Raw genomic sequence first — 10,441 nt, forward strand, 5'->3', positions numbered from 1 at the left:
AACTCAATATTTTTGGACATATCTTTTTCAATACATAAAGTTACCAAGTTATTCAACGTTTCTTGATCTTGACCCAATCTATCTTGTAAATTTTCTTCTTTTCATTGCCACGGTCTATTGATATAAAGTTCGAAGATTTGGACATTGATATTGGGGAAGGAGAGAAGAGTAGAAATAAAGATTTGAAGAAGGATGTTAAGCGACTGAGCAAAGGATGGACAGAAATCCTTAGCACCTCCTCTCATCACCTAACTAGAGTCAGAAATCAGTGAAGTTCCATCCTAATAAATTACATCAATTTGTTCTAAAGTTTTTATTTCAATAGAATTTGGTTATCCACCATGTACGAGGATCCATGCTAAGCATCCAAAGTCTCAAACCAATTGGCATATATAGTAGCCAACCAGACTTGTCAATTATCCTCCCATATGGGACAAACTACACGTGAGCTACCAATTAACAACCATCAAAACAAGAAAGCAGATATAAGAACAGGATCTACAATGTTCCATTCACTTCATGCAGACAAACTGGAGAAGAAGTAGATACTAACACATACGTTCCCATGACTATACTCCTCATAATTTACTGGAAGACGCGCAATACATTTCTTATACATACAGGGGAAATGGCATGAAGTCTACTCCTTCATACGAGCAGGAGCTTTTAGTATGAGAAAACTCCATTGATGGAGCTAGTATGACATCACTTCATCTTTCTCCCTAAAACAGGGGAAGGGAGTGGGAAATTATTGTTCATACATTGTCACAGCAACCCAATTCTCATCGTTATGTAATGTAGTGGCTCCTGCAGGTAAAGTCATGTTGGATGTCCAAGGGTAAACTTTAATCTTTTTGTGCGGCGATGAGGCATTAGAACTGGCAGATGGCTGACTAATGTCATTGACTCCTGATTTAGAAGGTGGTTGAAAAGGATCAAAGGATGAGTACGTTGAGTCCCCTTTAATGGGCAAGGCTTCAGGTTTCACTTCAGTGTGTTCAGCTTCAGTGTCCTGATGATATGCACCTGAGAGGACATGAGATGAAACTGATCACTCTACATAAAACTAAATACTCCTAAGATTGTTTCTCATACACAAGTGAAGCGATTTAAGCATGCAAAGGGAGGGAATACAGCTAACTTGTCGTCAAACATAATTCACATGCTTATAATCAATGGAGTTCTCATCAGAAGGACAACTGACAACTAGGAACCCCAAACTGACAGGTTCGTCTGTGAATTTGTTGAAACCAGAGTCACGATTTATTCAGTATGCCCACAAGTTGGGAATTGGGGAGTTAAGCATACAGGCAGGAACAGAAATATATTCCCAAGAGCTAAATTTATATAAACCGACTGGAGCTTTCAACTTTAGCTATGCTTATCAGATCTGCTGATGCCTGAGATCAGAGAAGTAGACAGCTCAAGTCCATACTATATTTCAAGCAATTCTATTACCGTAAGGTCAAACATATCAGATGCTATAGGAACCAACTGACATTACAGATAGAATGAAAGCCAAGATATCAACCCACAGAGGTCAAAAAATGTTTTCTTATTGTTCTTTTAGTAAGTCTTCTAAAATTGGAAGGGTGAACGTGAACCCAACCTTACACCGGTGGAAGATGATAGTGCCCACCAACCCACTGGAACACCTACCCGATTGGCAATACTCAAAGTCGGTCTATTTTTAAAGAACACCCACGAGCAAAGATATCACCAGATAATAGATATCTCAGTAACGGCCATATCTGTCCAGGATAGATATGAGCCTTGGCAAACTGGACTGATTTATAAGAGACTGCATACTGTCACTACCAAATTCTTTGAACTTTGCACCCATGAAATTTTTTGTTTTTCAATATATCAGCACAACACTCAATAATCAATATCATCATGGTGTAAGCTTTTATTGCCAGCAGAAATTCTTCGCAACAAACTCATCAAACGAAAGTCCAAGTAAATTTGAACATTCAGATATAGTCAACTTGGGCTTTTGTATCCTTTCCATCTTGAGTTTGATTCAATTATTCCAAGCCCAGTACAAAGTTTCTCTACCTCAATCCATGTGCAGCTCCAGTTAAAAGAAGTGACATATAGAGGTCCATTATCAGATCATCAATCACATTTCTCCATCAGAATTTCATACGAAGAATTCAAACATGCATATAAATTTATGAAAAGTATAACAAAGATGGATAGCTTTAAGCAGAAGGTGTACACTACCTTTGCATGTAACTCGTTCTGTGAAATCTCTTTCTGAAGCAGAAGTTGGCAAAAAATTGTGTCTATTCGGCAACTCAGCAACGGGAATTAACTGCTGCTTGGGAAATGAACAATGAGGTGCGTCATTGACATGGTATCCTGATGAATCAGGTTCAGCGTTCTGTTTACATTTACCTACAAGAAGAATGTCGTATGTGTTACCAACATGCTAGAATTGTACAAAAAATAAATGAAAAAACCATTTCTGCAAAGTTTCAAGTTGAACTAGTTGACATTGCCAAATCCAGGGGAAGAGCTTCCTAGATCTGATGAGAACCCAGAGTGAGCCAAAGAAAATTACTTGGCTTCACCAATTTGACTGGGTTTGTTTATCAGGATTTCCTCATCAGATATTGGTGATCCATTATTTCCTAGAAAAGGAACAAAGAACACAATCGATTTTTGTGCAGAAGAGAACTAGCAGGTAGTACTGGACAACTTGGCACCTCTCAGATCAGGAAGTGGTTGGCTCATTATTGGTCTTTTTTCTCTCTTCAAGTGTATTGTGTTAGTTCCTAAGCAGAAGCATTCGGCTCATGTCATGTGCAACTCTTTTTACCCAATACCAACGCAAGACCTTGGTTTGAGAGACTTCTTCCGGATCTTGCAGTTGGACAAAAGCATATTGGGGCTCTTTTCCCCAAAAGGATGTTCTTTGGCAAAATGTAGCATCGACATGTGTCTGATAGTAAATTCTACAATGACATTCATAACATGTATTTTAGCTGGTACTATGGAAAATTTTGTAACTTCAGTCAGAATATTAGGAATTTTAGTGCTGCTGACCTCACATGAAGCTAAATTAGTAAGGGAGTATAGACTACTTCCTGTTGAATCCAGAGATGAACCTTGCTTGTACTTCCAGACTATACTTCAAACTTCTTTGTTAGTTGGTCATGACAAACATAATGTTCAATTTCACAAGAATTTAGCACCTTCAGGTAGTAGCCCGGTCTACTGCCAATTTGTTGTGAACACTATTTCTTAAAGTGTCATTTTATTACTAGAAATAAGAGATTGTGTGCTAGGTTAAACGCTCCCAGCTTCTTTACTGATTTTGACTGATCAGATAGAAGATGGCTCCCATCCACTACCACTCTTGTCATTGCAGTTAGATATGAGGTCAAAGGTAGCACTCTTGTTTGCTTATAGAAAAAATGTCACAAGAGTAGTTATATGTGAATAGTTTAGAGAGGTTAGAACCTAACTAGTAGGTCACCGCTTTGTATTGTTTCTGTTAAGTCCTTGCATAGACCAAAACATTGTATAATTACAATGGAGAAAGAAATGAGAGGAAAAATAAGTGAATTTCACCAAAACCAGTATGGAGCAGAGATTTCGACCAATTAGTCCGAAGGCAAATCAGGCATAAGGCAGGACCGAACTTCGATAATCCCAAAACATGTATGGAACTCTGTCCCTAGGACATGTCAATACATGTCCAAATAATCACTTATCACTATCACATTCACTGTTATGCAAATTATCATGTGTAATAACTGATAAGTAATAACACATTAATACTCTTTTTCATAGACTGCTTATGAATAAGTGTGGACCATGTATGAAAATGATCGATCTTGTAAAGTATCTTACGTTCTCTCAGAGCAATATAGGCAACCTTCGCTGCATTCATCTCCGACGACTTTTTGGTCTTTGCTTCTTGTCCAGTAAAAGACTCCCCACTTATTTCAACGATTGAAACAAAAATCGGGTTATGAGAAGGGCCAGATCGAGTTGTAGTATATGCAGGTAAACAAGAATAATCTTTTTGAGCTAATTCTTGTAGAAGATTTTTGAAGAAACCTGGATCTTCCTGCAAATATAGACGTAAAGCAACGCACTTATCACGTTAAAACAGTCCTGAAAATGTGAAAGAAATAGATAAACCATAGGGCCTATAGGATCAAAAGCAACCTCTTCAGTTCCATCTGACGATGATACTGACATTAGAGCAGCTTTCGCAGCAGCATTTTCAGCATCTTTTATGGTGCTAAAATGTTCAGAACTTTCATATGTCTTCCCTTCCAGTATAACCTTAGATTTAAAATGACAGGCATGAGGAGGTCCCTCCCGCTCAGAGATGTACACTGGGAGATTTAGATTTCTCTTTTGGGCATATATTTGCAGTTGGTTCTTGTAGAGATGAGCCATATCTGCTGACAACAAAATTTGAGAAGTCAAACAAAGCTCAACGTGTTCCATGAAGCTTTTCTCTACATCAAATATCACCTAAATGCAGTAGTAACAGACACAAGATACTCAAAACAAAGTAATTGAAGTACGCGTACAGAGTAGTTGAGTACGCAATAACCGGCCAAACTAACACATACAACGTAATTGAAGTACACAATAACCAGCCAAAAACACTTAATCAGATCAATTCAAGTACAAAATAAGTCAATAACCAGCCATACTTTCAATCTTGAACTGCTAATGGTTGCAAATTGCATGGTTTTTTCTAATTGGTATTAGAGGACCTTCATAAGGAGTTGCTACACTTACATGTCCATGTAAAATAGAATATGACATCCTGGTGATAATTTTCAAACGTTCCATCACAGTGAAGATGTTAAGGCTTAGTTACTATATCAGGGAAAAGAAATGTAACTTTTAATTTACCAAAGCTTCACATAAACCGATATATGCATATTCAGAATCAGTATGGAAAAGACTAGCATATAAAAGCATAGAGAAAAGCTGTCCAACTGTCTAAGTCTACAAGCAAAAACAATTTTAACGATAAAATGTCATTTTGCTCTTCCTTACTTTATCCAATCAATTTAAGGTTGAATTTTCTGACCCTATCACCCTTCTCCAATACCGGGCTCCTTCCTCTCCTGCTTTATGCCTAGAAATGCATTCTTTTTATAAAAGACAATTTCTTTGAACCTTTCTCCTTTAGTGGAATTTCTCAGAATTTACTTCTAAGCAGAGAGTAAAGAATGTATTTCTCATGTCTTAAGGCAACTCTATGCACTTTTGTTTGACATGTTAGCCCTTGAGTAGCTCTAAGCCTCTAACTGTTTGGAGTAGCCAAGATTACTTGACTCTTACGGTATTCTTAAATTTGTTTGGCTTCCAAGATTAGGTGCAAATTTCTGAATTATTATGGTATTCTTAAAATTATTTGGCTTCCCAGGCTACAACCTACATTGTCTCGTATTTTGGTGATTTTGTAAATATGGGAGAAAAAACACCAACAATCACTAGAAGACAAATTCATAAGTACAACAATGTCAAAATTCTGGATCCACCTGAGGTGGATCAAACAGGTAAATGTTCAATTAATGTTAGAAAGCCTTTTTAGTCACACAGGTTCAGAGACTCGGTAATCCTTCTTTATATAATTCTTCATGTGAAAATTCTAGTAAGAGATTTACAGAAGGGCGGGAGTAGTATTGTTATGACAGAAAGTGCAAAAAAACTGCCATGATAGCCTAAATAAAGATTCATTTTTGTTAATTTTGTACATTGATAGTAAACTTGCCAAGGTCAATAGACAACGTTGCTCAAATAACTTCAAAGATATATCCTGTACTTATCAGCAAATTTCAGAACAACAAACCAACTTCTTAAGTGTGAATGGTACTTTACAGAATATCACTGAAGCAATGCCTAGTATCCTTTATTAGAAAAATACACAATTTTTAGATAAGTATTTAGTGTATCCAATTAATGATGAAAGAATTTACCATGATACCTTTCAGAAGAGAACTCTGGAGGTGTTCTGAAAATACCTTCAGAGATGTTCTTGACAGATGAGCAAATGCTCTAAGCAAAAAAGGGTAAAGAAATTCAAATAAAGATGTTCTGTAACTGCTTTAAACTCCTGATATAGAATTCAATTGTTAGAGAACTAAATAAAACACATACATCCCACATCTTGCCTCACCTTTAAATTTCTTATCATTCCTATTTGGGGAATTCACTCCAATCCTGGGATCAGCTTGCATAGGTTCTAATGTTTTGGGTTGCCGGGAATCCGTGACAGTTGACAAAACTTCTAAATTAGTGCTTGTATTAGAAGACCCTGCATAACAGAATTTTAGTATTCATTGTCAAAAGCTGCAGTGAATTAGAAAGGAAACCGCATCCTGTTTGCTGAAAACAATTAGTACTATATACAAAAGCAATATCAATGCTCAACCATGCATAACACAAGACCACATTGGGAGTACTTTAGACCATTCTATCGTAATGTTCCCCACTAAGACCAAATTGGGAGTACTTTAGACCATGAATGACCATATTATTTGGTGTGGATTAATTCGATTTTAGGAGTATGAGATTTAAAGGAACCAAGACCATAAAAAATGAGAGGATAGCATAGTGCCAAATCTAGCTTCAGCCTTCAAGATTCATAGTATTTAAAGCTAAGAAATAAGCTTAAGCTTCAAGTTGCAGATAATGCACCAGAATAAGTGATTGCATGAGTTTTATAAGGGAGTATGTTTAAGGAAACGCATAAAGAAAGAACTACTTACAACTATTACTTGGCATTTTCCTTCAGACCTCATAAACGTATCATAACAATGCAAGGAGATTATTAAACATCGTCCCAAAAATTTCTTAAAATAGCCCCAGGTCTACTCTCAATTTACTATTTTACTCCTCTTTTTTCTACCACCTGCCAATACCCGCCACCCCTACCTCCCCCAGCAACAGCCACCTCTTGAAAAAAAATTTATTATGGCGCGATGGGAGGAACGTCAGGACGTTCCACCCATGGCCCAAACGTCTAGTGATAATTTTCAAATGTTCCCTGTGATAATTTTCAAACGTTCCATCACAGGGAAGATGTTAAGGCTTAGTTACTATATCAGGGAAAAGAATGTAACATTTCATATCTGTCTCAGGTTAGGACTTCTGGTGTGCTACGAGCAAGCGCTATCAAACATGATACAGCTCAAAAATCACCCTATACATCAACTGAAGAAGTATTCAAGAAGTACAAAAGCCTTCTAGGTCGAAGTAGAGACGGAATTGAATGTGTTTCACATGATTAAGCACGTGAAACAATGAAATTGGTTTTCCCTTGACGATTACCATCCTACTTTTCAACAATAGTTGGCATCAAGGTAAAAAAAAAAAGTATCTCGACAAGAAGTTTGCGTGAATGACAGTTCTGTTCCTTTTTAGATTCTTTCCTCGAAAAACAATATAGAGAAAAGCATATTAGAGGAAACGAAAAAATCACTAGAATCATATAAAATGAAAACAAAAAAATTCAAGAGCAACGCTAAGGTCCAATTCTCTTGCAGAAACCAAAATTAGCTCAATTTAGTTCCAAACAAGTCCAGCTAAGTGCACCCAAAACCTTAACAACCTGTTCGAATAAGAACCAAAGATTCACATAAACAAACAAATGCATTATTCAGAATCAGCATGGAAAAGACTAGCACATAAATGCATAGAGAATAGCTGTCCATGTCTACAAGCAAAAACTATTTTTTAGGATAAAATGCCATTTCACTCTTCCTTACTTTATCCAAACAATGTAAGGTTGAATTTTCTGACCCTATCACCCTTCTCCAATTCTGGGCTGCTTCCTCTCTCCTGCTTTATGCCTAGAAATGCATTCTCTTTATGTAAGAAAATTTTTTTGAACCTTTCTCCTTTAATGGAATTTCTCAGGATTTACTTCTAAGCAGATAGAAAATCCACATTGTATACTCCGGGTAAAGGAATATATTTCTCATATCTTAAGGAAACTCTATGCACTTTCGTTCGACATGTTAGCCTTTGAGTAGCTTTAACTGTTTGGACTAGCCAAGATTAGGTGCAAATTTCTGAACTATTATGGTATTCTTAAATTTATTTGGCTTCCAAGATTAGGTGCAAATTTCTAAACTATTATGGTATTCTTAAAATTATTTGGCTTCCCAGGCTACAACCTACATTGTCTCGTATTTTGGTGATTTGGTAAATATGGGAGAGAGAAAACACCTACAACCACAAGAAGTCTAGAAGACAAATTTACAAATACAACGATGTCAAAATTCTGGATTCCACCTGAGGTGGATCGAAAAGGTAAATGTTCAATTAATGTCAGAAAGCCTTTGTAGTCACACAGGTTCAGAGACTCGGTAATCCTTCTTTATATAATTCTTCATGTGGAAGTTCTAGTAAGAGATTTACAGGCAGCCGGGAGTAGTATTGTTATAACAGAAGTGCAAATTCCCTGCCATGAATCCTAAAAAAAGATTCATTTTTGTTAATTTTGTACATTGACAGTAAATTTGCCAAGGTCAATAGACAATGTTGCTCAATAATTTCAAAGATATATCCTTTATTTATCAGCAAATGTCAGGACAAGAAACCTACTTCTTAAGTGTGAATGTTACTTTACAGAATAACACTGAAGCATTGCCTAGTATCCTTTATTAGAAAAATAAACAATTTTTAGATAAGTATTTGGCGTATCCAATTAACGATGAAAGAATTTACCATGATACCTTTCAGAAGAGAACTCTGGAGGTGTTCTGAAAATACCTTCAGAGATGTTCTTGAAAGATGAGCAAATGCTCTAAGCAAAAAAAATGGTAAAGAAATTCAAACAAAGATGTTCTATAACTGCTTTTTTTAAACTCCTGATATAGAATTCAATTGTTAGAGAACTAAATAAAACACATACATTCCACATCTTGCCTCACCTTGAAATTTCTTATCATTCCTATTTGGGGAATTCACTCCATTGCTAGGATCAGCTTGCAAAGGTTCTAACGTTTTGGGTTGCTGGGCATCCGTGACAGTTGGCAAAACTTTTAAATCAGTGCTTGTATTAGAAGACCCTGCATTGCATAACAAAATTATTAGAATTCATTGCCACATCCTGTTTGCTGAAAACAATTAGTACTATAGACGAAAGCAATATCAATGCTCAAACACACACAAAAAAGTTGAAGAAAAGTACCAGTGAAATGGTGAAATGCAATCTGAGCAACCAAATTCTGAGCTTCTTTAGAAGATTTAACGAAATGGGTTGTTGAAAATGTGAAGCCATTTACAATAACAGTGGCTTTAAAGAAAGGGGAGTGGTCAAGGCCTTCTCTTGTAGTGGAATATTCGGGTAATTTCCATAACTTTGATTGGCAATACTCCTGTAATCTGGACTTGTACATTTTTATTTGCTTCTTCTTCTTGCCCTAAATTTTGGACTTGTTTTTAGATAGAAAGACTGAGAAAAAAAGGAAGAAGCAACAGAACAATTCTTTGTATTTGTGGGAAAAGGAAAGGGAGATACAAAAGAAGGAGTTCGTATTCGCAGGTGGGAAAGGCTTATAGGCTAGAGCGACTACAATGACAACTTGTATCTTTCGATGTCACATCAAATTTCTCAAATACAACATCGAAGGATTTGCCACTAATAAAGATTTAAGGTATGGAATCAAATTCCACTAGAGTTTTTTTTGGAGGGTGAGATATCTCTTACTATCTCCCTCTCACCAAGAAGTCTGATTTGCAAATTTGGTTGCTTGTACGGTTGTATCTATGTACTTGTAAACTTGGTTGATTGTACCTGTCCAAGGTATCAATTTAGTAGCATCCCTTCATCCTATCAACTTTTAAAAAAAACTTATATGATAGAAAGCTCAACCACTTGTATCTTTTTGTAGGTTCCATATATCATCACCATATCACTAATTTAATATATATTTCATGCAATCATAATTTGTAATTAACTTATAAAAACAACAAATTGTAAAAATAAATGACTTTTATTCCAAATTTTAAATAACTCATTTTTTTATTTAATTTAAAATAACATAATTAATAATTAAGATACAACATAATGCATAAAAAGAAAGCGATATTAAAAAAGTACTACATATTGTCTTGATTTCCAAAATGCGTCCAACTTTAAAAAAAAAAACCTCCTCCAAAAGTTACAACCACTTGTATCTTTTTGTAGGTCACATATGTCATCACAATATCAATAACTTTTAATATATAATTAATACAATCATAATTTGTAATTAACTTATAAAAACAACAAATTGTAAAAATAAATGACTTTTATTCCAAATATTAAATATCTTATTTTTTATTTAATTTAAAATAACATAATTAATAGTTAATATATAATATAATGCATAAAAAAGTAAGAGAGATTATATTAAAAAAAGGTACTACATATTGTCTTGATTTTCAAAATGCGTTCAAATGTGCTCCT

General features: G+C 35.5%; 1 protein-coding gene across 2 annotated transcripts; it reads right to left on the reverse strand.

The window, feature by feature from the left end:
* Positions 1–289: 289 nt before the first annotated feature.
* LOC104893406 (double-stranded RNA-binding protein 1) lies at positions 290–9,578 on the reverse strand. Of its 2 annotated transcripts, XM_010679509.4 has the most exons (7): positions 9,182–9,576; positions 8,922–9,059; positions 6,161–6,298; positions 4,183–4,421; positions 3,862–4,081; positions 2,227–2,400; positions 290–1,026 (listed from the first exon to the last, which is right to left on the reverse strand). In XM_010679509.4, exons 1-7 carry the CDS (start codon positions 9,387–9,389, stop codon positions 749–751), a joined length of 1,395 nt encoding a protein of 464 aa, XP_010677811.1. In that variant the 5' UTR covers positions 9,390–9,576; the 3' UTR covers positions 290–748. The 2 variants fall into 2 exon arrangements, with proteins under 2 accessions (XP_010677811.1, XP_048500619.1); XM_048644662.2 differs by lacking the exon at positions 6,161–6,298 and having other exon boundaries at positions 9,182–9,578.
* Positions 9,579–10,441: the final 863 nt, after the last annotated feature.

Source organism: Beta vulgaris, chromosome 5, assembly GCF_026745355.1.
Source record: "Beta vulgaris subsp. vulgaris cultivar EL10 chromosome 5, EL10.2, whole genome shotgun sequence".
In the NCBI taxonomy this organism is placed as follows: domain Eukaryota; kingdom Viridiplantae; phylum Streptophyta; class Magnoliopsida; order Caryophyllales; family Amaranthaceae; genus Beta; species Beta vulgaris.

Excerpts from the sequence above, each read along its gene's own strand:
- LOC104893406 (XM_010679509.4), bottom strand. The coding sequence starts at position 9,389 with ATGTACAAGTCCAGATTACAGGAGTATTGCCAATCAAAGTTATGGAAA. Across the intron at positions 4,082-4,182 it reads CGTCAGATGGAACTGAAGAG|GAAGATCCAGGTTTCTTCAA; the intron begins GTTGCTTTTGAT and ends CTATATTTGCAG. Across the intron at positions 2,401-3,861 it reads CTATATTGCTCTGAGAGAAC|GTAAATGTAAACAGAACGCT; the intron begins GTAAGATACTTT and ends TTCTTCTTGTAG.